General features: G+C 36.1%; 1 protein-coding gene across 2 annotated transcripts in view; it reads right to left on the bottom strand.

Moving 5' to 3' along the window:
* Positions 1–160: 160 nt before the first annotated feature.
* ankib1a (ankyrin repeat and IBR domain containing 1a) overlaps positions 161–24712 on the bottom strand; it is a 37289-nt gene continuing 12737 nt past the window's right edge. Inside the window, exons 5-21 of one of the 2 annotated variants that reach the window (XM_073822021.1) lie at positions 21771–21888; positions 19293–19498; positions 19101–19189; positions 17345–17489; positions 16874–17034; positions 15915–16003; positions 15641–15771; positions 13298–13432; positions 12944–13030; positions 11949–12015; positions 11134–11279; positions 10839–11017; positions 10427–10478; positions 10143–10217; positions 7919–8036; positions 7758–7801; positions 161–5069 (exon numbers count right to left, since the gene is read on the bottom strand). In XM_073822021.1, the coding sequence (XP_073678122.1) occupies positions 4326–5069; positions 7758–7801; positions 7919–8036; positions 10143–10217; positions 10427–10478; positions 10839–11017; positions 11134–11279; positions 11949–12015; positions 12944–13030; positions 13298–13432; positions 15641–15771; positions 15915–16003; positions 16874–17034; positions 17345–17489; positions 19101–19189; positions 19293–19498; positions 21771–21888 (2586 nt within the window). In that variant the 3' untranslated portion in view covers positions 161–4325. The remainder of the gene's footprint in view (positions 5070–7757; positions 7802–7918; positions 8037–10142; positions 10218–10426; positions 10479–10838; positions 11018–11133; positions 11280–11948; positions 12016–12943; positions 13031–13297; positions 13433–15640; positions 15772–15914; positions 16004–16873; positions 17035–17344; positions 17490–19100; positions 19190–19292; positions 19499–21770; positions 21889–24712) is intronic. The other variant, XM_073822022.1, reaches the window with a different exon arrangement.

Below are 24712 nucleotides of genomic sequence, written 5' to 3'. Positions count from 1 at the left end.
GTCAGAAAAAAAAAAGATTCACTGGAGGGCGCTGTTTGGTGTCATTACATTTTAAGAAAACATTTAGGTTGCATTAGTTTTTTTCATGGACCACAACAAAACAGGACTGCACTTTAAACTTTTTAATCCAAGCAAACCTTTACCAATACTTTCTGTTTATTGGCTACACATCATACAAACTGGGAATGTATCAAGTATAGTCTATGAAAGTGCAAAATGACAATGCTTAATGGTTAATGGTCATGTTTCCAAAAAAAAAAGGGGAGGGGGGAGATAAAATACCACCACCATAAACACTTCAGTAAAAAAAAAAAAGGATGTAAAACTGGTCATTACTACGCAAGATGATTTAAACTGGCCATCACTTTCAATGTAAAATTTTCTGAAGAAAAAAAAAGAAACAAACAAACCTAAATACACCAACTACAATCACCAACTCTACATAATCTATTTTTTCTTTCCCTTATATCATAATGTCATTTAAAAACACCTCTCTAGAGCCACAGACCATTCTACCTGTAACGTCGTAATAGAGACAATCAAAACATGGCAACCTGTTCAGTGTAATACAAAACATGAGGCTGTTGTCAGCATAAACCTAAAACACCTCAATCTGAAAAAAAACAACAAGTCAATACAGAAATTGAAGCAAGCCTTTTAGCAAGTCAATACAGAAACAGAATTTTTAGCAATTCATGAATATGTAAGGTTGATTGTATTTGATTGACACAGCAAACACTAACATAATTAGGCAACGTATATAAATAAGAAAAAGTACAAAAAAGGCACACCGATGAGCATAGTAGAATTAAAGAAAAAAGAAAGAAAAAAAAAACAATATCTTCAACTCCAACAAGTATGTATCAGCAATAGTTTAAATACACTTTAAGCTCTATGGACAGTGTTGGAGTTACATTTTAAATGCATTGCTTTTGTTGTACAAACTAAGGGATGATGTGGTAACTGATAAACGGTCTATAAATCTTAAATTGTATTTAACCTGGAAAATTCCTTGAAAAGCCTCTTGGTTACTGCACAGTATGTTTCCATCAGAGAGAGATGTGATTGGCCTTCTGCAAAAGTTTGATAATTGGTTAACAAATGTATCAGTTTGGCCACATATGCTGTACATACAACAGGACACTAAATAACTGTGTTTGTTATTAAAGAAAATGACTATGTATATGACTGTGTTCGACACACAAACGGAAAAGCACTGCTGTTATCTCTCTATTGCTTCAGAAGACCTGTGAAGTGTCTATGCATATATATGCCTTATTCATGAGCCCAAATGAAATACACAACACAGGATAATCAGAGGTATTGTGTGTAGTAGTCACAATAGATAATAGGTAATAAATGCCATCACATTTTCAGGAGTGTAAATTTACATAAAATGTAACCTTTAGAAAGCGAATAAGGTCTTCTGCAGGACAATATGTTGAAGAACAAACAGTAACATTTCGAAGATTTCAAAACACTCCTTATAACATTAAATGTGCGTTGTGCAATCTGCACATGCATTAAATGTGACTTAAATTAAATGAAAAGAACATTAGTGTTTTTAAATAAAGAAACAAGTTAGCATTGCTAAATAAGAGAGCTGTAGAATTAAAAAACGAAACGGGAAATAACTAATAAAAGGCAAAAGTTCAGGTGTTAATGGTGGCTTCACACTGCTTCACAGTAACTGTAAGAGCCAAGAAACATTTGATTGATACTTTCATGTAGGGGTGGATCGATTATGCCATTTTCCGAATGCATCGCGATTCTCTCTTGAGTCGATTCTTAGCTTAGCTTTGAACTTCCAGTTCCCTATACACAAACCACTTTAAGCTAAATCATTCATAAAGTTCAAAAAGGTTGAAGCGATTTGCAAGAGTGTTCACAATAGGCTGTGTTTACATTAATCTTGCATAACAGTAGAGGAGAAAGTATATTTAACCGTTTAAAATACTCACGCACAAGAGCTCTTCTTCGTGAGCATTTAGGTGTGCGGTTAAAAACTAGCCTAGAGCGCCATCTTATGTTAAAAACTAAGCTCATAATCGATTCCAGAGATGCATTCGGAAAAACCGCAGAATCGACTCACGAATCATCATGACACCCCTAGTTTCATGCATTTTCTTCTGAACGTAAACATTCCGTTTTCTCTTCAGAAAGAAACGACTATGTCAAAAAAAAAAAAAAAAACTCATCCATCTAATTTCTGTTCTTAAAAAGAAAGAATGAATTTCCAATCTAATACAGATGGAGCTTTCTCTCATGGCACCCACAGCACGATTTCTAGAGATGGCCAAAGTGGCTTCACTTGGCTTGAAACAAAAACCTTGTCATTCTTAATCAAAATAGAAAATTACAGACTTCTCTATGATGAAGCATGTTCATTTCTCCAATCATTTAATGCATATTCATCTTTCTTACAATTGACTGCAAGCTATTCAGATCTGCTTCCATCCAGTCAACACAACAACAGATACAGGTGAGGTCAAAAGTTTACATCCCCTTTTGAGAATCTGCAAAATGTTAACTATTTTAACAAAATAAGAGGGATCATACAAAATGATTCTGAATGTTATTGTTTATTTAGTACTGACCTGATTTAGATATTTCACATAAAAGATGCTTACATATAGTCCACAAAAGAAAATAATAGTTGAATTTATAAAAAAAAAAAATGACCCGTTCAAAAGTTTACATACACTTGATTCTTAATACTGCGTTCTTATCTGATAATCCACAGCTGTGTTTTTTTGTTTAGTGATAGTTTTTCATGAGTCCCTTGTTTTTTTGTCCTGAACCGAAAAATCCATCAGGTCCCACAAATTCTTTGGTTTTCCAGCATTTTTGTGTATTCGAACCCTTTCCAAACAACTGTATGATTTTGATATCCATCTTTTCACACTGAGGACAACTGAGGGACTCATATACAGCTATTACAGAAGGTTCAAATGCTCACTGATACTTCAGAAGGAAAAAACATGCATTAAGACCCAGGGGTGAAAACTTTTGAACAGAATGGAGATATGTAAATTTGTCTTATTTTGCCTAAATATCATATTTTTTTCATTTAGTACTGCCCTTAAGAGGCTACAGAAGCACAAAATAAGTTACATTTTTTACCCCCTTCAAAAAGTGTTCACCCCCAGCTCTTTATGCATGGTTTTTCCTTCTGGAGCATCAGTGAGCATTTGAACCTGTGGGTTAAAATTTGTGGGACCTGAAGGATTTTTCTGAAGAACAGCAGGCAGTTTAACTGTTCAGGACAAACAAGGGACCCATGAACAACTATCACTAAACAAAAAAAAAAACTGCTGTGGATCATTCAGGTAAGAACACAATATTAAGAATCAAGGATGTATACTTTTGAACAGGGTCATTTTTATAAATTCAACTATAATTTTCTCTTGTGGACTATATTTAACATATTTTATGTGAAATCTCTTATTCAGGTCAGTACTAAATAAACAATAACATGCATTTTGTATGATCATTTTGGAGATTCTGAAAGGGGGATGTAAACTTTTGACCTCAACTGTATAACCAAGTCCCCACCTAACATTTTTTTTACTTCTCCAAATACCTGTTTCACTCATATGTACAGCACAATATGGAAGAAAAAACCTGTTGCTACTTTCATTTCATTGTGACTTTAATACTTTGCAACATTCACTTATAACCGTGTTCTTATGTGCACAAAAATGGTTCTTACGCAAAATCTCCACATAAAATTTGCTTTGTCTATCTAATGTTAATAAATCCAGATTATTCTACATAAACGTTCTTAAAGTTAACAATTAGCATAATTAGCGCCCCAACCATCTCCATACAATGGCTTTTTAAGTAGCATAGGCCTAACAACACATTTTAATGCAGAACCTATTGCAGATCTTTTTTGTCACTTATTTAAAATTTCCAATAACATACAAAACTTTTCGGCTTAAAACATTTCACGTTTTTAAGGCCACCAGGACTCATTTTTTTACACGTGCAGTTTTAGTTGGTTGTAAATGTTATGCTAAATGTAGGGGGAAAAAAGTGCTAAGATATTAATGAATCATGATTTCTGTGCAAAAACATTCATACACACACAAATACGGTTAGTGAATGAGACTATTTTCTCATCTACTTTCATCAGCTTGAATCTGACCACATTTTCCTTTTTCTTCCACCAGACGCGGTGCAACACACAATCAAGACAAGTCCCGCCTAACCCCACCGCACCTCGTTCACTTTTCTCCACTTCTGAACGAGCAGTTTTGTTTTATTTAGTGTTTTGGCACAATAAGAGCACTCAGTTGGTAAACAGAATTCGACTTTTCCCCTCACACTAAATGTACTTCTTCCTCCCACTCTAAGGAGAGGTCGGTTACCTGCAGATCCCGTTCAGTACTGCTCTCAGGACAAACTGCGCTAGTGAGATCTACACTCCCGCTTGAACCCTCCAAGTCTGGCTCTGCTTTAGGAGGTTGTACATCATCCACACATTCTAGCTCCAAAAGCTGCGATGCCAACACGTCTGTGTTCTCTTTCATTAGCGATAGGGAACCCTGCTCAGGACTCCCCAGCTCATTCTCCTCATCCTGGGCTTTGGCAGATTGTCCTTCTCCCAAAACGGGTGGCTCAGGACTGGCATCTGAGGTGGCTGAGGGAATCAGTGCAATGCTCTGTGGATTCATATCGTGGAACCAGGCCATAATGTTGCCAAGTAGGTTGGCATTGGTGGAAGGGTCCAGGCAGTCTGGGTCACTAGGGGTGAAGGCGTTACCCAAGGCATCAGGGTAGGAATTCATGTTAAAGGGTGTATAGTGGCTGGTAATGTTGCCCAGTCTCATAAGGCTGTCTCCCAGCTCCAGAAGCTCAGAGCTGCTCATGGAAGCTCGGGGGGGATCCGTGGTATGGGGGGCAGAATCCAGTCTAGAGGGCAGAGAGGAACCACTGGCACCTACAGAGGCATCGTTACTGAGCGCATCCTGAGGCTCGGGGTCCAAGGCCAGCCCGGACTCCTGTAGGGACAGCTGAATAGCCAACAAAATATTAGGGTCGTCTTCATCCAGAGACCCAAGTGCCTGAGGAGACAAAAAGGGTTAATTTTCAACAGATGCTCTTTGACTCATTTTTAGGTCAAGGAACTACACTACTGTTCAAATGTGTGGGGTCAGTAAGATTTTTTTAAAATGACTTTCATTCAGCAAGGATGTATTATAAAGTGACATTGAAGAGATGAATATTCTGTCATTAATTACTCACCCTCATGTCGTTCCAAACCTGTAAGACCTTTGTTCATCTTCTGAACACAAATAAAGATATTTTTGGTGCAATTCGAGAGCTTTCTGACCCTGTATAGACAGCAACACAACTGAAACGTTCAAGTCCCAGAAAGGTAGTAAGGACGCTGTTGTGAAGACTGACAGGGAAGAGAAGAAATTGTTACATAAAGTCATTATTTTTGTTTTCTTTGCGCACAAAAAGTATTCTCGTAGCTTCATAAAATTACGGTTGAACCACTGATGTCACACGGACTATTTTAAAGATGTCCTTACTACCTTTCTGGGCCTCTCGGATTTCATCAAAAATATAATAATTTGTGTTCTGAAGATGAACGAAGGTCTTTTGAATTTGGACCGACATGAGGGTAAGTAATGACAGAACTTTAATTTTTCGGTGAACTGTCCCTTTAAAAGTGACATTAAGACCTTAATGATGTTACTAAAGATTTCTATTTTAAAGAAATGCTGCGTTTTAACCTTTAATTCATCAAATAATTCTGAAAAAAATATGCATCACAGTTTTCACAGAAATATTAAAGGAGTAGTTCATTTTCAGAACAAAAATTTACAGATAATGTACTCATGTCTCATGTCTTTCTTCAGTCGTAAAGAAATGGTGTTTTTTGAGGAAAACATTTCAGGATTTCTCTGCATATAATGGACTTCTATGGTGCCCCCGAGTTTGAACTTCCAAAATGCAGCTTAAATGCAGCTTCAAAGGGCTCTAAATGATCCCAGCCGATCATTTAAATTTCAAACGCTCGTCCTGCCAAGCTAGACAAAACGAGCATTTGAGGTTGAAAAGTATAGAAATTTGTTTTGCTAGATAAGACCCTTCTGTCATCGGCTGTGATTGTTTAGAGCAGGGGTCACCACACTCGGTCCTGGAGGGCCGGTGTGCCTACAAGAGTTTAGCTCCAACCCTAATCAAACACACTTGAACCAGCTAAACAAGGTCTTAATAGGTATACAGGTCCTTTTCAAAAAATTAGCATATTGTGATAAAGTTAGGGCTGTGCAATATATCGAACGATATTGTGAGGCGCGTTTAGTCAATGAAGCCGGTGCTTTGATTAGTAGTAAATCTCCATCATGTGCGTTCCGCTCAGGTTCCGCTGGAGCGGCAATTGATACACAGAGACGTAAATCTCTGACAAGCTACGCCATATCGAGCTTAATATCGCATTCGATATTTAGCGCGATATGGCGTAGCTTGTCAGAGATTTACGTCTCTGTGTATCAATTGCCGCTCCAGCGGAACCTGAGCGGAACGCACATGATGGAGATTTACTACTAATCAAAGCACCGGCTTCATTGACTAAACGCGCCTCACAATATCGTACGATATATTGCACAGCCCTAGATAAAGTTAATTATTTTCTGTAATGTACTGATAAACATTAGACTTTCATATATTTTAGATTCATTACACACAACTGAAGTAGTTCAGTTGTATGAAATATGCTAATTTTTGAGATAGGAATTTTGGGTTTTCATGATGTTTTTTTTTCTGTATGCCAAAATCATCAATATTAAAACAATAAAAGGCTAGAACTACTTTCAAATGTGTGTAATGAATCTAAAATATATGAAAGTCTAATGTTTATCAGTACATTACAGAAAATAATGAACTTTATCACAATATGCTAATTTTTTTAAAAGGACCTGTACTTGAAACTTCCAAGCAGCTGTGTTGAGGCAAGTTGGAGCTAAACTCTGCAGGACACCGGCCCTCCAGGATCAAGTTTGGTGACCCTTGGTTTAGAGCCTTTTAAAGTTACATTTTGGAAGTTCAAACTCAGGGGCACCATAGAAGTCCATTATATGGAGAGAAATCCTGAAATGTTTTCCTCAAAAAACAATTTCCTTACGACTGAAGAAAAAAGACATGATGGATGACAAGAGGTGAGTACAGTATCTGCAAATTTTTGTTCTGAAAGTGAACTCCTTTAAGCAGCACAACTGTTTTTAACATTGATAAGAAATGTTTCAGCATATTGAATGATTTCTGAAGGATGATGTGGTACTGAAGACTGAAGTAACAGCTATTGAAAATTCAGTGTTGCCATCACAGGAATAAAATGCAATTAAAAAAAAAATTATATAAAAAAACAGTTATTTAAATTTGGTGTTAAAATTTCACAATACCGTTTTACCATGCTTTTGATCAAATAAATGCAGTCTTGGTGATCATAAGAGACTTTCAAAAACATTTAAAAAAATCCTACCAACCCCAAATTGTTCAATGGCAGTGTGTTTTTAAATGTTGTTTCATGTTTAAATAGCACATGTTTTCTGGTTTATGAAAATGAAAATATGAAAATAATTTGTTTCATTTTGCGTTTTTCGTTGACTACATTTTAGATATATATAAAATTGTTACTAAATTATTTTAACCAAAATGCAAAAATATGACCAAAAGAAATAATAGTGCAAAAACGCTGCATCACATGTTAGAAAATCTTTACACATAAATAGTATATTCACCGTGGAGATCCCATGCCTTTGTGTACTGCCTCCCTCATGTGTTTCTGTAGACACAAATTGGACAAAGAAATGTTAAACTTGGTAACACTGACAAAAGCAGCTCTTTCAGTTATTTCCATCCTAACTTTATGTGGGGTTACTATCTTAATCAGAAGCTGTACCTAAATTGTCATTGGAGTCATGCGGTTCAGGAGTGTTACTGCGGAGGCTGTGCAGTCTCAGTAGGTCTCCTCTACGCCGCTGCCTGTGTCTCCGTCTGTACTGGAACTCTGAGTATTCCTGCAGGAATCATCAACCTCAGTTTAATTACAAAAATACATGGTTTGTGTTCAAGGACAATTAAGTAATGGACAGATTCATTAAAAAAAATGGACAGACTCTCAGAAGAATACTGATTGGCTTCAATATTATAAAGAGTGAATAAAAGAGTGCATAAAACGATTTGAAAACCGTGGCCTGCATCTCTAATCCAAACCACTAATATGGATTAAAATAAAATACAGTGACCCTTTAACATACAGTTTAAGTCAAAAGTTTACATACACCTTGTAGAATCTGCAAAATGTTAATTATTTTACCAAAATAAGAGGGATGAAAATGATTTTTTTTTATTTTGTACTGACCTGAATAAGATATTTCACATAAAAGATGTTTACATCTAGACCACAAGGGAAAATAATAGTAAATAGAATTTATAAAAATGACCCCGTTCAAAAGTTTACATACACTTGATTCTATTAATACTGTGTTGTTACCTGAATGATCCACAGCTGTGTTTTTTTCTTTGTTTAGTGATAGTTGTTCATGAGTCCCTTGTTTGTCCTGAACATTAAACTGCCCTCCGTTCTTCAGAAAAATGTTTCAGGTTCCACAAATTCTGTTTTTTCAGCATTTTTGTGTATTTGAACCCTTTCCAACAATGACTGTATGATATTGAGATCCATCTTTTCACACTGAGGACAACTGAGGGACTCATATGCAACTATTACAGAAGGTTCAAATGCTCACTGATACTTCAGAAGGAAACACGATGCATTAAGATCCAGGGATGAAAACTTTTGAACAGAATGAAGATGTGTACCTTTGCCTAAATATTTTTTTCATTTAGTACTGGCCTTCAGAAGCAACAAAAGATACTTACATGCTTCCCAGAAGACAAATAATAAGTAAAGTTTACCCTGAGTCCTTCAGTTGTCCTCAGTATGAAAAGATGGATCTCAATATCATACAGTCATTGTTGGAAAAGGTTCAAATACACAAAAAGCCTGAAACCCCAAAGAATTTGTGGGACCTGAAGGATTTTTCTGAAGAACTGCAGGCAGTTTAACTGTTCAGGACAAACAAGGGACCCATGAAAAAAAAAAAAACAGCTGTGGATCATTCAGGTAACAACACAGTATTAAGAAATAAGTGTATATAAACTTTTAACGGTCATTTTTTAAATTCAACTATTATTTTCTATTTTGTCTTTTATGTGAAATATCTTATTCAGGTCAGAACTAAATAAAAAAATAACATGCATTTTGTATGATCCCTCTTATTTTGCAGATTCTGCAAGGTGTATGTAAACTTTTGACTTCAACTACATTTGGACACTTAATTCACACTTAAAATGAATTTTATAACTAAATGTCTAATCAGTTTCATTTAAAAAAACCACACAAACAAGCAAAACACTCCACAAAAAGATTGTTTTATAATTAAAAGAAAACCTAACTAATGTAAGCATTTGGATATTTTCTTGTCGTTAAGCTTTAGTTAAAATGTAGTAGAACATGTTCATGGTGAATACAATGAACAATACTGGTGGTTATTCGGCAAGGATGCTTTTATGAATTTACAACCTGCCTTCATTGCTTATATCATTAGTCATTGACAAAAATAAAAACAGTTTAGAATGCTAATGTTAGTTTTGAGAAAATGCTTGTTTACAGACACATCTTAGTTCAATATGTACTCTAATTATCCGTTGCAACAGAATTCATATTTTTTAAGTGTGATTCAGTGTTTAAATCCTTATTGGGGTCATTTAGGCATTAAATATTTATGAAAAAATAACATTAAAAAGCTACTATTCTAGTAATTCTGCACTTGTTAGACTGAATGCAGATCATTCACACAGGCAAACTAAATGCATGACAAAGCAAACTACAACAGTGTCCACATTTCAAGAACGGTGAAGTTGACCACAGGACAGGAATTCTGGTTTATTTAAGTATTTGAGTTGAGTAACGGCATAGTCCTTTATCTGGAATGTTCCAGGAGATGACCAGCCTTAACAGCTAAACACCAGATTACATTTAGTCTAACAGCATATGAATGACTATAAAATTAAAGCTGCACCAAATTTGGAAGAACGTTTTGTTATTTTGTCTTTAGCAGTACCTGCGGCTGGCCTCCTGCATTGTAATTGCTCTCACGCTGTGCATTTGATCCCCGTACTGGGTGATTCCTCACCATCTTTGGACACAGAATGAGATTCAGTGACTGCTAGTACTTTACAGCATCACACAACTCTCTTACATTATTACAAGGACATCCCAGAGTGTCAGACGGTATTAACAGTCTAGTGAGCTACAACTCTAGCTGGCTGTGCGAGCTTTGCAATAGCAGAGGTTAGTTAAAACACAGAAACAGTTGTAAACACAGAAACAGTGATGCAGTAATACCTCAGGAGAGGCAAATCCCAGATACTCCCAGTCCCATGTACCACCAGCAAAACTGCAAAAGAGGAAAAAAGTACTGTGGATGTAGGGTTTTATTTCTGCTAGTATAATATATTTTGGACAAGGCACCATGGCATGTTTTTGTAGACATTAACCATATGAATATATTAGTATTATAATACTACCATTTTCTTGTTTAACACTCTAAAAATGCTTGACACACTCTATATTGTATATAGTGCTATATAAATAAAGGTGACTAGACTTGGCTTTCAAATGTTAAACCACAGAGCTTATATTTTGGCAGGTTTTTGAAAATGTATACTAGTATACTGTACTAGTACACTAGCAAAAAATTTAAACAAAGTGATAACCTGATTAAAAAATTGGTGTAAATGGCAGCACAAGGATTTACCTGCGACGGGGAGCCTCGGGAGAATCATTTGGGGCGACACCTCGAGCCACAGAGGCCAAGAACTCCCGTCTCTTCTGCTGCACCAGAAACGTGGCACTGATGATCTTATGGCGAGGGGTGCGGAGGTAAGGCCTGTTTACCTTCTGAGCAAGGTCTTCAGTGACCATCTCTAAATCAGTCTGTGTATGTTGGAGAAAGACAAAACGTACCAGCATTTTGTGCAAGGAAAGGTTAGACAGAAACAAATCACACTGCATTGTTCTCTTAAGGAGTGAATAGATATCGATCTCAGTACCTGCATAAGTTCAAATATTTCTTTCTTTGTGCTTTTGGGCTCCAAGAAGAAACTATATGGATAAGAGCACTTAAGGATGCGTCGGGTCTTGAGAAGTTCATGCACACCGTCCTCAATGAACGTAGTGTCAGGTGGGGCTCCTTCTCCTTGAAGAAACAAATACATTAACATTTTTACATGCTCAAAATACACCATACACCTGTTTGTAAGAACATACTACATCGCACTTAAAGGGATAGTTCACCCAAAAATGAAAATTCTTTTATTAATTATTCACCCTCAGGTCATTCCAAACCCGTCCTTTGTTCATCTTCAAAACACAAATTACGATATTTCTGATGAAATCCGAGAGCTTTCTGACCCTGCATAGACAGCAACACAACTACCATGTTCAGGGCCCAGAAAAGTAGTAAGGACATCATTAAAATAGTCCATATAGACTTTATAGTTCTTGAATAAAGTCTGCATTTTTGTGTTCTTTGCCCAAAAAAGACATTCTCGTAGCTTCATAATATACGGTTGAACCGCTGATGTTACATGGATTACTGTAATGATGCCCTTACTACCTTTCTGGGCCTTGAACGTGTCAGTTGTGTTGCTGTCTACGCAGGATCAGAAAGCTCTTGGATTTCATTAAAAATATCCTAATTTAAAAAAAAAAAAAAAAAAAAAAATCCTAATTTGTGTTCCAAAGAACAAAGGTTTTACGGGTTTAGAAAGACTTGAGTAATTAATGACATAATGACATATTTCAATTTTGGGGTGAACTATCCCTTTAAAACTAAAGGCACGTACATTGGATATGTTCTACTCACTTCCAATAAAAGCTTTGCTCAGTTGTTCCATCTTTTCTTTGGCTGTTTTCAGGAGTCGTTCTTCTAACTAATTGGAAAGAAGCACCTTTGATAAGTGATTGTCAACAAATAGTGAGGCAATCACAAAACTGGAATGTTTTAAAGGGGTCATCGGATGCCCATTTTCCACAAGGTGATATGATTCTTTAGAGTCTTAATGAAAAGTCTATAACATACTTTGGTTAAAATTTCTCAATGGTAGTGTAAAACCAGACTCTTTTTACCTTGTCAAAATCAGCTCTTTTCACAGCAAACCATTTTGTTGCATGGCTCTTTAAATGCTAATGAGCTCTGTTCACCCCGCCCCTCTCTTCTGAGGGGTGACAAGCCATCCTGTTCACTTTAGTTACATTTAGCCGTGAAATTATAAGGAAAGGCGATTTGCAAAGATTTATAAAAAATCCTTATACTCGCTTCTTCTGTAGGTGAAACAAGATCATGAATGATTTGCGCGAACATAGACGCATTTAGGTAGATGGGAGGGCGTATTCCCTTCAAAAACGAAAGTAATGTTAATGCTCTGCATCTTCAGTGTCTCAGATGTCGGGAGTAAATGATGACTGCTGTGATCATTTTTACATCCAATAACAAAACACCTCCATCGCTTAGGAGCCATTCTTGTCTACATCCCTGTTCCGGCATAGAGACAATGGCGGTTGGACTGTTCATAGCTCACTCAGGGCAAGTCTTTGGTAAGACAGCCATGTCAATCAACTATCGTGGGAGTGGCCTTGGTCTGTGTGACATCACACAGCCAAGACGCTGAGAATGGCTTGATTTGAAAAAGGGGATATTATTTATAGGGATTAAAAAAATACCACTGGGTGGATTTTTATCATTATAGAGTGTTGTGTACACACACACTGCCAACACACATTTATGTTCAATCAACATTTAAAAGTGAATTTTGCATCCGATGATCCCTTTAAAGACATTCATTAAATAAAAACTTGTACCTGGTAACTGTGTTCATGATTCTTATTTCGTGTGTAGTAATGCATAAAACGGTCAAGTTCCTGAAAACTCTTGTGCTTTTTTTCTGCCTGCGAGGACACAAAAAATACAGCAAGAATAACTTCAGGATGTAAATTTAAGATCATAACCACATATAAACTTGGAACAAAAGCACAGAACCTGTTTTGTTACTTTTTACACATGAGAAATACGAGCCTGGAAAGTAAATGTTTAGTGTTGAGTCTTTTATTCACTAGCACCATGCACAGCTGTGCACAAACAAATCACAAAAGAGCTGAATAAATGCATTCTTTGAATGGCTGCCATGTGTGTAAACTCATTTTAGGCGTGATTACCTCCACAGTCATCTCCTTGGACTGCTCCTCCACCTGTTGGATGACCTCATAGCGAGTGCAGCGATAGTATCCTCCAGTAGAGGAGCTGTGTTTCTTCCATTCCTCAAGACAAATCCAGCAGAAATCATACTTGCACTGCAAAGAGATCCAGATCCAGAAGAGCAAAACAGAACTCATCAAATACTTATACCAGCACTAAGTTGATTAGAAATTGTTTTGAACTACAATCAATCCCAACTGCTCTCATACATTCCAACTGTCTTCCTTTCCTTTTTATCAATAATATAAACCAGCATGTAATTCCAATCAGGATGCATGTTTCTAATCAACAAAAGGAGCGTACGGCTACGGACCACGTATAACGAAACCCTTTATATTTCACAATATAAATAACCGTCCAGACACGACTGAGCATTCAGCATTTGTTTTTGTGAGTGTGACGTTGCTTTTCCTCCACGTGCTGGTGGTGTGAATAGCTTCCCCTTCCCCCTGCCCTGCGCCTGTCACTCAAAGCCTTAGTTAAGCCTTCATTAAGAAAATAACAGTGAGGCTATAGCCTCCGCACTGCCTTTGTTCAAACACCTGCCTCTGACGTCAAAGGGCCGTTTTGCATCACACAAACATCTTGTGTCAGGGTCAAACACATGCAAACACACTCATGATATCTGCAAGAGATTTTATAATAGCGACATGTACATACTATTTGTCCTATAATACATTACATTGTACATTAAAGGACAAAAAAATATGTAAATGCTTATGTGGACAAGCACATTATGACAGGAGTAAGTTTTTTTTAAGTATAAAAAACATCAGTTAAATCTATTTACTCTGTTCAAGTTTGCTTTAGTTTTGAATTAAAATGCTCTAAAAATAGCAAAATTGACAAATTTGATAATTGGCAAAATTTCATTTGAATTTCTATTGGACAAGCAGTTTTCTAAAAGTGCTGATATTTATTATAATAATATAATTTCTTTTAAATAAAATAGCTGGTCAACATTAGTTGAGAAATTGTAGTGAAATATTGTTTTAAAACAATACCGCAATCGGTATTATGCTGTTGTACTAAATATCACAAAACGGCAAGTAAAATGTCAAACATTCATTAAACTTTATTTCCTTTCAGTTCATTGATTCAACTGCTGTTTTTAACATTAATAGAGCCAAGCTGTGTTTTTATATAGTTAAAGGGATAGTTCACCCATAAATTAAAATTACCGTATGATTTACTCACCCTCAAGCCATCCTACATGTATAACTTTATTCTTTCAGATGAATATAATTGGAATTATATAAAAAAAATATCCTGGCTCCTCCGACTCTTATAATGGCAGTGGATGGGTGTTGATTTTTTTAAGTCCAAAAAAGTGCATCCGTTCATCATAAAATGCGCTCCACACAGCTTCAGGAGGTTAATAAAGGCCCCCTGAAGCAAATCGATGCGTTTGTGTAATGAAAATATCCATATTTAAAACTTCATAAACCGTAATCTCTAATTTCTACTAATACACGGGTTCATGAGGAACCCGCAGGATGACGCAGGATGAAGGCGAATGCAGTGACAAATGCGGAAGCACAGAAGAGAGAGCAAAACAAAACACCAGTCATGAATTAGAAGTACAAAGCATGGATTTTTTTAAAGAAAAATGTCAGAGGATTTCGATATAAACCAAGAGGAGACTAGTTTTCCTTTGCTAAACAAAGAGAACTTTGCTCCCTTTGCCTCTGTAAACAAAACCTAGTTTTTACAAGACTACCATATTCTCGAGAGATTAAGCTACGCCTGCGTGCCACATCATTCGCTGGAGCGCCACTCTCGTAAATGCTCATAAAACAGTTAGCGGATGCTAGAGATTACGGTTTATCGTTATAAATTTGGATAATTTTTTTACACAAATGCATCGATTCACTTCAGGAGGCCTTTATTATCCCCATGGAGCTGTGTGGAGCACTTTTTATGATGATGGACGCACTTTATTGGACTTCAAAATCTCAACAGCCATTCACTGCCATTATAAAACTTGTAAGAGCCAGGACATTTATAATATAACTCAGATTGTATTCGTCTAAAAGAAGAAAGTCATATACACCTAGGATGATTTAATGGTGAGTAAATCATGGGGTAATTTTTTTTTGGGGGGGGGGGGGTGAACTATCCCTTTAAAAACAAATGTCCCTGATTTTTTGTTCCAGGAGCCACTGACAGAATAAATTGTCCGACATCTGACCTTATTAGTCCACAATGTATCAGCTGATAATCCTCAGACAGTCACAATTTGGAGGTCTGACATTCAAATGACTGTGAATGTTTTTGTCCAACGTACGCCTTTCTCTACTGACCTTCGCGCACTGCATGTGATTACAGCCTTCATTTTTCTGGATGGGGGATTTGCAGTTGGCACAAGGTTTGGAGTTGGTGAGTAGCCACAGGCAGTTGGCAGCATCTTCATAAGCTTCACTCACACCAGCCACTGTTCAGACACAGAGAGAAGCTCAATCTTAAAACCTACAGCAGCAGGTTATACATCTTGAACATCCATTAAATAAAAGGTACATCCATTAGTAAAGGTGCAAGTTAAGTTAAGGTGCAGACTGAGAAGTCTGGAGCTCCTACATTCTTCAGGCTTCATTTCAGACACTTTCTGCAGCCACATCTTCCATGTCTCACAGTCACAAGGTTCATGAGCATCACCAAGACACTCCCTGAGAAGAAACCCAAGAGAGAAACATGAATAGTGCTCTGATGGCATTGTCCAGGATTAACATTAAAGGGTTAGTTCACTCAAAAATGAAAATTCTTTCATTGATTACTCACTCTCATGTTGTTCCAAACCCGTAAGACCTTTGTTCATCCTCAGAACACAAATTAAGATATTTTTGATTAAATCCAAAACCTTTCTGACCCTCCATAGACAGCAAAGGTCCTACCATGGTCAAGGCACAGAAAAGTAGTAAGGAGGACGTCGTTAAAAAAGTTGACATCAGTGACACAAAAAGTATTCTCGTAGCTTCATAAAATTACAGTTGAACCACTGATGTAACATGGACTATTCTGTTGATGTTCTTGGTAACTTTCTGGATCTTAAACTTGGAACTTGCTGTCTACGCAGGATCAGAAAGCTCTTGGATATCTTCAAAAATATAAAATTTGTTTTCTGAAGATGAACTGTTCTGATGTCTTACGGGTTTGAAACCGCATGAGTGCATTAATGACAGAATTTTCATTTTTGGGTGAACTATCCCTTTAAGATAAACCCCCAAAAGCTCTCATTCCCATCAAATTTACTTTAAGTATTTCTTTTTTTATTATTTTGTTTGTAAATGTTTTACTGCATTTTACGGTAATAAAATTATCGTATTACACTATTGAGAATCCACTTTACCAACAAAGAATAATAGGAATTTCAAAACTAAAATTGGGTCAAAACATTAAAAGAAATCTAATTTTTATCTTTATTTTTTAGCAATCCTTTTGATTTTTGGGTACTAATCTGTATCATTTAAAAAAAACAAGAAACAGCTCTGCACATTTTTTCTGCGAGTCTAAATAAAGGAAACAGCTGGTTAACGTACCAGCAAAAGAGATGGCCTTTGCCACAGTCTACAGCAGGAGCTTTGAGCAAAGGAAAGCTCAGAGGGTCAGAGGCTCCAGGGCCTGGTCGCGTCAGTCGTACAGCTCTTTCACATCTGGCTATGGGGCACCAGCGAATGGCTGGATTATTATCCACAAAAGCCTGGTGATGGAGAAGAAATGTGTTGAAACGTACCCTTTTATTTTGGATGACGTATTACCCAAAACCAATTGTAATCTGTAAATCATCCAAATCAAATCGTTGTGATATTTACCCTACAATCAAACATTTGACTTCTGAGCATGTGTTTACAAAAGCTTTTTTTTGCTCGAACAAACACTGGCATAAACTCAACCCACAGCAGGATGCTGTCAGCATTTTGATTCACAGCCAACGTCAGACCGTCGACGATAAGAAAAATAAAATGGCAGCTTTGAAATGGATTCTGGTGCTTTGTGAGCTGCATTTGTACCTTAATGTCAAACTGCAGGTAACGCTTATCCATCTCTCTAGAGACAACGCTTTCAATGACCTCCACAGGAACCAGCTGGAAGCAGTCGTATGCAGGGCAAAAGATGTTATGTGCTTCCCCTTCTTGGATCTTCAGATTCAAAAACCTGACATCCAGACAAACATTGTTTAAAGACTGTGAATACATGGATCATAAACAACATGCAATATAGTTTTTTTTCAGTAGGAGATGGATTTTCCTATTCATCTTATCCACAGGATTTTAAAACTGTCAAAAAACAATATAAGTTTTAAAGCAATTAAAAAAAGAATGTTTTTCTTTTAAAGGAAAGAACTATTCATCACATGAATCACTGCAAATGCTATAATCATACAAGAAATGGTAAAAAAATACAGTTGAGGTACACGCTTACATACACCTTGCAGAATCTGCAAAATGTTAATTATTTTACCAAAATAAAAGGGATTATACAAAATACATCTTATTTTTTATTTAGTGCTGACCTGAATAAGATATTTCATATAAAAGACACTTACATATAGTTCACAAGAGAAAAAAATAGTTGAATTTATAAAAATGACCTTGATACTTAATACTGTGTAGTTACCTGAATGATCCACAGCTGTGTGTGTATTTTTTTTTTTTGTTTAGTGATAGTTGTTTATGAGTCTCTTGTTTGTCCTGAACAGTTAAACTGCCTGCTGCAAATTCTTTGGCGTTTCAGCATTTTTGTGTATTTAAACCCTTTCCAACAATGACTGTATGATTTTGAGATCCATCTTTTCACACTGAAGACAACTGAGGGACTCATACGCAACTATTACAGAAGGTTCAAATGCTCACTGATTCTCCAGAAGGAAAAACTATGCATTAAGAGCCAGGGGTGTAAACTTTTAAAACAACTGAAGATGTGTACATTTTTCTTGTTTTGCCTAAATATCATATAGTATTGCCCTTAGGAAGCAAAAGAAGATATTCCTGATTCACAGTGTGAAAAGATGGATCTCAAAATCATACAGTCATTGTTGGAAAGGGTTCAAATACACAAAATGCTGACATTCCAAAGAATTTGTGGGACCTGAAGAATTTTTCTGAAGAACAGCGGGCGGTTTAACTGTTCAGGACAAACAAGGGACTCATGAAGAAACTATCACTAAACAAACAAAAAAAAAAACAGCTGTGGATCATTCAGATAACAACACAGTATAAAGAATCATGTAAACTTTTGAAATGGGTCATTTTTGTAAATTCAACTATTATTTTCTCTTGTGGACTACATGTGAACGTCTTCTATGTGGAATACAGTAGTCAACATTCGAAGTGGATCAAAACCTTTCTTCAAATTTGTCCTAAAACCAAAAAGAATACCCGTTCTTATCTTAGGTCAACTTTGATTAACTTTTTTGATCCACTTCGAATGTTGACTACTGTGTCTTATTCAGGTCAGTACTAAATAAAAAAATAACTTGCATTTTGTATGATCCCTTTTAATTTGGTAAAATAATGAACATTTTGCAGATTCTGCAAGGTGTATGTAAACTTTTGACTTTAACTGTATATCTAAAGCATATATAACTATTGACTTCAGAAAGCTCTCAGATTTAATCAAAAATATCTTAATTTTGTTCCAAAAATGGACTTGGAACGAAATTAGAGTGAGCAAATAATGACATAATTGTCATTTTTGGATGAACTATACCTTTAAGAAATATCTTATATCTTGTGCATTAAACAGAACTTATATTCAATTCCTTACCCTTCCCAGCATGCCCTGCAGAACTCATGCCCACATGACATATCCACAGGGTCCTCAAACACAGATATGCTGCACATGCAAATCCCACACTACATTGACATAAGAAACATTGAACAGACTGTGTCAATATTCTTTTCAGCATGAATAATAAAGAATGTGGATTGTAACGTCATGCATGGAAATTAATCTAACCAGGGCAAGGCCATCAGTAGGAGACAGGCTGATCTCATCAGGGGAGGTGACAGATGAGCGAGTTGTTCTCGGAGTTCTAGGTGAAGGCAGAGTGTCCCAAGCATTGTAGCCACTCGGTGGGGGAGTTGGCATCTGAACACCTGAGCGCTGGCAGCAGTCCTCCGCATTAGACATCCAGTCTTCAAGAAGCTTTTCCCTGTCCCAGTCTGTTCAGCGATAAAACGAGGTTTAAAGGATTAGTTCACCTCTGAAAAAAATTTCCTGATAGTTTACTCACCCCCACATTATCCAAGATGTTCATGTTTTTCTTTCTTCAGTCAAAAAGAAATTAAGGTTTTCGAGAAAATCATTCCAGGATTTTCTCTATATAATGGACCTCAATAGGGATCAGAGTGCAAATTGCAGTTTCAATGCAGCTTCAAAGAGCTCTACAGATTCTAGGCAAGGAATAAGGGTCTTATCTAGCAAAACGATCTGTCATTTTCTAATAAATAAATAAATAAATAAATAAATCAAGTTGGAAAGGTCACACATGGTTAGTTCTTCATCTGTGTACTCCGGTTCAAAAAGGTAGGGTAGGATGAAAAACATCTCACTTTCTCTTTTAATTTCAAACATTACCTGACATCGTTGTTTTAACTTTTTTGGTAAAGGGCATTGGACTTTCTTTGCACTTTTTGCTTTGTAAACACTGGGTCAGTACTTCCGCCTACATCACGCATGACCTTTCCAACGTGACTATGTAATGAGTAAAGTCGAGCTAGTGCATTTCTGGTTAAAAAGTACTTTTTTAGAAAATGACTGATCGTTTCGCTAGATAAGACCCTTATTCCTCGGCTGGAATCATGTACAGCCCTTTGAAGCTACACTGAAACTGCAGTTTGGACCCTCAACCTGCTGACTCCCATTAAAGTCCACTATATGGAGGAAAAATCCTGGAATGTTTTCCTCAAAACATCTTGGATGACATGGGAGTGAGTAAATTATCAAGACATTTTAATTCAGAAGTGAACTTAAATCCTAAACTTACTGACATTAATATGTTCCTCAACATTTTTTACTTTAAGGCCCTCATTGTCAACACAATTTTTAAGTAGTTTTAATAAAAATTGTTTTACTGAGTCAGTCTTTCAAAATACACTACGATTCAAAAGTTTTTAATGTTTTTCATGTCTCTACTGCTCATCAAGCCTGCATTTATTTGAACCAAAGAACAGCAAAAACTAAAAACATCTAAAATAACTGTTTCCTATTTGAATATATTTTAAAGTTTAATTTATTTCTGTGATTTCAAAGCTGAATTTTTAGCATCATTACCCCATTCACATGATCCTTCAAATATCATTCTAATATTCTCATTTGATGCTCAAAAAACATTTGACAGCTGAGTAGAATTTTTTTCAGGTTTCTTTAATGAATAGAAAGTTCAGAAGAACAGCATTGATCTGAAATAGAAATCTTTTGTAGCATTATAAATGTCTTTTTCATCACTTTTGATCAATTTGAAGCATCCCTGCTAAATAAAAGTATTAATTTCTATAATTTCTTTCCCCCAAAAAGATTATACCGACTCCAAGCTTTTGAATTAGCATAAAATGTCAAATGTAAAATGTGTAAAACATGTAAAATGTTACAAAAGCTTTTTATTTCAGATAAATGCTTAATAAATCTTTGAATCTTTCTATTCATCAAAGAATCCTGAAAAAATGTACTCAACTATTTTAAATATTGATGATGATAATAATAATAACAAAAATGTTTCTTGAACAACAAAATAGCATATTAGAATGATTTCTAAAGGATCATGTGACGCTGAAAAACATTAAAAACCTTACTGTTCAAAATCTTTTGACTGGTAGTGTAAGTGTGCACAGACAAATTGCTTGGATCTGGAACATGGTTCCATATAGCCTGTTTAGGATACACAGCAGTTGCCCGCTATATAACATTCTAAGAGAATTCTATCAAAAAAATATGAAACCACCGATCATCTCTTTAAATATTGAATGTGATATTGGTGCCAAATACTTCAGTAAAGATTAAGCATGGAATGTTCTAGTTTGCCCAGTAATGAAGACAAGCCAAACCCTTTTGCTTGTAATATCTTGAAGAATGAAGGCTCTTGGATATTGGCCAAATTTGGCATATTTGTTTAATTGATCAAATGGATCATCTGGCACAGTGACAGCCCTCTGCAATATATTACCTTTTCATATCTAATCCTCTAACAAAAATACGTACTGCAGCAAAACTATGGTAGAAGCATCAGGTGGTTCATTGAGTACACATAGCATGTACTCAGAAGTGCTTCACAAAATACTATGAGCACAGTAAGTCAGAGGCGTTTTATTTGTGTTCACAAAATCTTAAAGATTTTACCCAGCTATCCTTGAATTACTGTAAAAAAAAATGTTGCATATCAACCTAGTCATATCAATGGCAGAGAATTATTCGACTTCAAAAGTAGTAAATTCATACCGTGAGCTCGCAGTAGGGCCTCTGCCGTGAAGAGAGGAGCCTGCAGCATATCCGCCGTCTCCACTATCAACATGTCTTTCAACCGACGCAGGTCTTGCAGTTTCAATCCCTCATGTGGCTGGAGAGAAAAAGAAGAGAGAATGACAGGTTTGGGAGAGGGAGGGATAAAGATGAAAAGTGTAAAGCAAAGAGGGTGTAAGAGAAGTGATGGAAAGGTAACCAATAAAGCTTTTCCTTTTAAACTTCAATATTGCTCAGCCTGTCTGCAACAGCAAAACGAAGCAATCATGAGTCTGCTGCTGGCAGTTGGGTCTATCCTTCTTCAACTGGTGCCCTATCCTTTGACAGTACATTACCAAGTTATGATTTATCTTGAGCTCACTTCCTTAGCGCACAGCACACTGCTATGACTAATGAAATAACGGTGTACTTGCATGCACAACGTGAACGTTAGTTTCTCTGTTTGCAAGGCTGCAAACTTCTGCCTATATTATACAGTCAAATCAAAATTTATTCAGACACCTTCAACATTTCTCACATTATCAGAGTTTATTCACTATAGTTTAAAAATGGTACAAAATGTGACAAGAACTGAGAATTAAATTGTCAGAACAAATTCATCTTGATAATGTCAAATAACTTTGATAGAAACGTATGTAATGGGTTACAATCAACCAAAAACTCAGACAACTGTTTGTATGACAATATTGACACAACTATCAATACTTTGTGGACCAATTACCAAGCAATGATTAATTTTGTTCAGTATGTGGTGTAAATAGGTTTCATTAGCAATTTAAGAAAGAACAATTAAGCAAAACATAGTCAGGTCAAACTGTCTAAATAATTTTTGGTCCCAGATTTTTATCAATTTTACTGGTAGTCCACTGTATAAAGAATTTTTGGGTATAATTTTGGGTCACTGTTTACTTTATTTTGCTATCCTTACTTACATAAATTTACTATAGTGTCCTGCACCCACTAGTAAAAAATATCAGTTTATATCTGGAGTCTGAAAAGTTTTTGGTTTGACTGTATATTGGGCTGTAAATTTACTAACAAATGGAACAAATGGAACAATAAATTTAGGTTTATTAAGTTTATTATTAAGATAAGTTATTGCTAAACTGCAAATAATTGCATTAATCAATATTTGATGAGAAAACCTTGCACGGGAAGATATACTATTTATATATTAACATATATTATAAAAATAATTACAGTATATATTTTATATATAAAATTGTATAAAATAAATATATATGAAATGTTACATATACGACGTACCATCCAAAGGTTTGGGGTTGGTAAGAACCTAGAACATTTCTTTTGAAAGATTACAAACAGTTGATGATAATACTTTTGAGGAAACCATAATTCAGTTACTTCAGGAATCTTTGATTAGAAGAAAGTTCAAAAGAACAACTGTTCCTGTCACTTTGGACCAATTTAATGCATCCTTGCTGAATAAAAGTGTTCATTTCTTTCTTTTAAATAAAATATATATACATACAGTGAGGTCAATAAGTATTTGATCACCCTGTGATTTTGCAAGTTTTGCTTTTAAATAGTCCAGCTACACTCTGCTAATGATTTTAAATTAGTAGCACCTGTTTGAGGTCGTTAGCTGTCATAAAGACACCTGTGCACCCCACAATCAGGCTCCGTCCACACGAAGCCGGTGCGTTCCCCATCCGATCATTTTTTTTCCCTCGTTCTAAAAAAAGTTCCGTAAACACGAAACCACTGAAAACGGTGTAGTATATATGCCAGACCAGTATGGGGTGCTGTAATTCTGCAATAGAGATACACTATACACAGAGAAGAAGACTTTGAGCATGCGCATAACCTTGCGCGCTGTATACGAACTAAGAAGAAGACGAAGATGCGAACATTATCACTTGTTGCTCATAACAGTTGCATAGAAGCAATAGATTTAGCTGTAATAAAGCTAGTAGGCTTAGTAGCAACACGAACACAATCAAGTAGTCCGCCAATATTGTTGTTGCTGTTACGTGTGACGCAGCCAACACGTGATGTGATGACATCATCGTTTCACAAAATATACGGATTGGCTGTACACACGAAACCGCGAGGGTGTCGTTTTCAGATTTATCCACTTTGGGACCCGGTTTCAAAAAATAGCGGTTTCAGTCTCCTAAAACGCCGGATCCGTGTGGACGAAACGCCAATACGATAAAAAATGTATACGTATACAGAGAAACGCGTCTCCGTGTGGACAGGCCCTAAGTAGCAACAAGGGCAAAACCAAAGAGCTGTCAAAAGACACAAGAGACAAAATTGTAGACCTTCACAAAGCTGGAAAGGGCTACGGGGCAATTGCCAAGCAGCTTGGTGAAAAAAAGAACAACTGTTGGAGCAATTGTCAGAAAATGTAACAGAGGAAACAAAGGAAAGAGGAAGGGGAAGGAAGAAAGGAAGGGAAGGGAAAAAAGAAAAGAAAAAAAGGAAAAGGGAGGGGAGAGGGGGGAAGAAAAAAAAGAAGAAAGAGAGGGAAGAAGAAAGGAAAAAGAGAAGAGAGGAAAGAAGGGGGAAAAAAAATCTAATTATACTTTGAACTTTACATATATTCAAATGGAAAAAACTAGCAATGGATACATGCTGGATTTATATAATATATTATTACCATTACTACTACTGTTATTATTATTACTTATTTATAATAACTCTTTCTTACATGTATTGGAAGATGGGGGAGTATTGTTATTCAACACATTGCATGTATGTCCATTTGTTTGTCATTTGGTTTGTTTGTTTGTTTGTTGTTTATAAATTATATTGTCTTTTGTTATGTTTACTGTCAATAAAGAAAAAAAAAAGAAAAAAAAATGGAAGAGGCTAATGATGACTGTCAATGTCCCTCGGACTGGGGCACCACGGAAGATCTCTCCTCGTGGGGCATCAATGATATGATGCTAAGA

Source organism: Garra rufa, chromosome 17 (genome assembly GCF_049309525.1).
Source record: "Garra rufa chromosome 17, GarRuf1.0, whole genome shotgun sequence".
NCBI classification, from domain to species: domain Eukaryota; kingdom Metazoa; phylum Chordata; class Actinopteri; order Cypriniformes; family Cyprinidae; genus Garra; species Garra rufa.
Note: the sequence above shows the minus strand (reverse complement) of the source record. Positions and strands in the feature narration are given on the sequence as shown.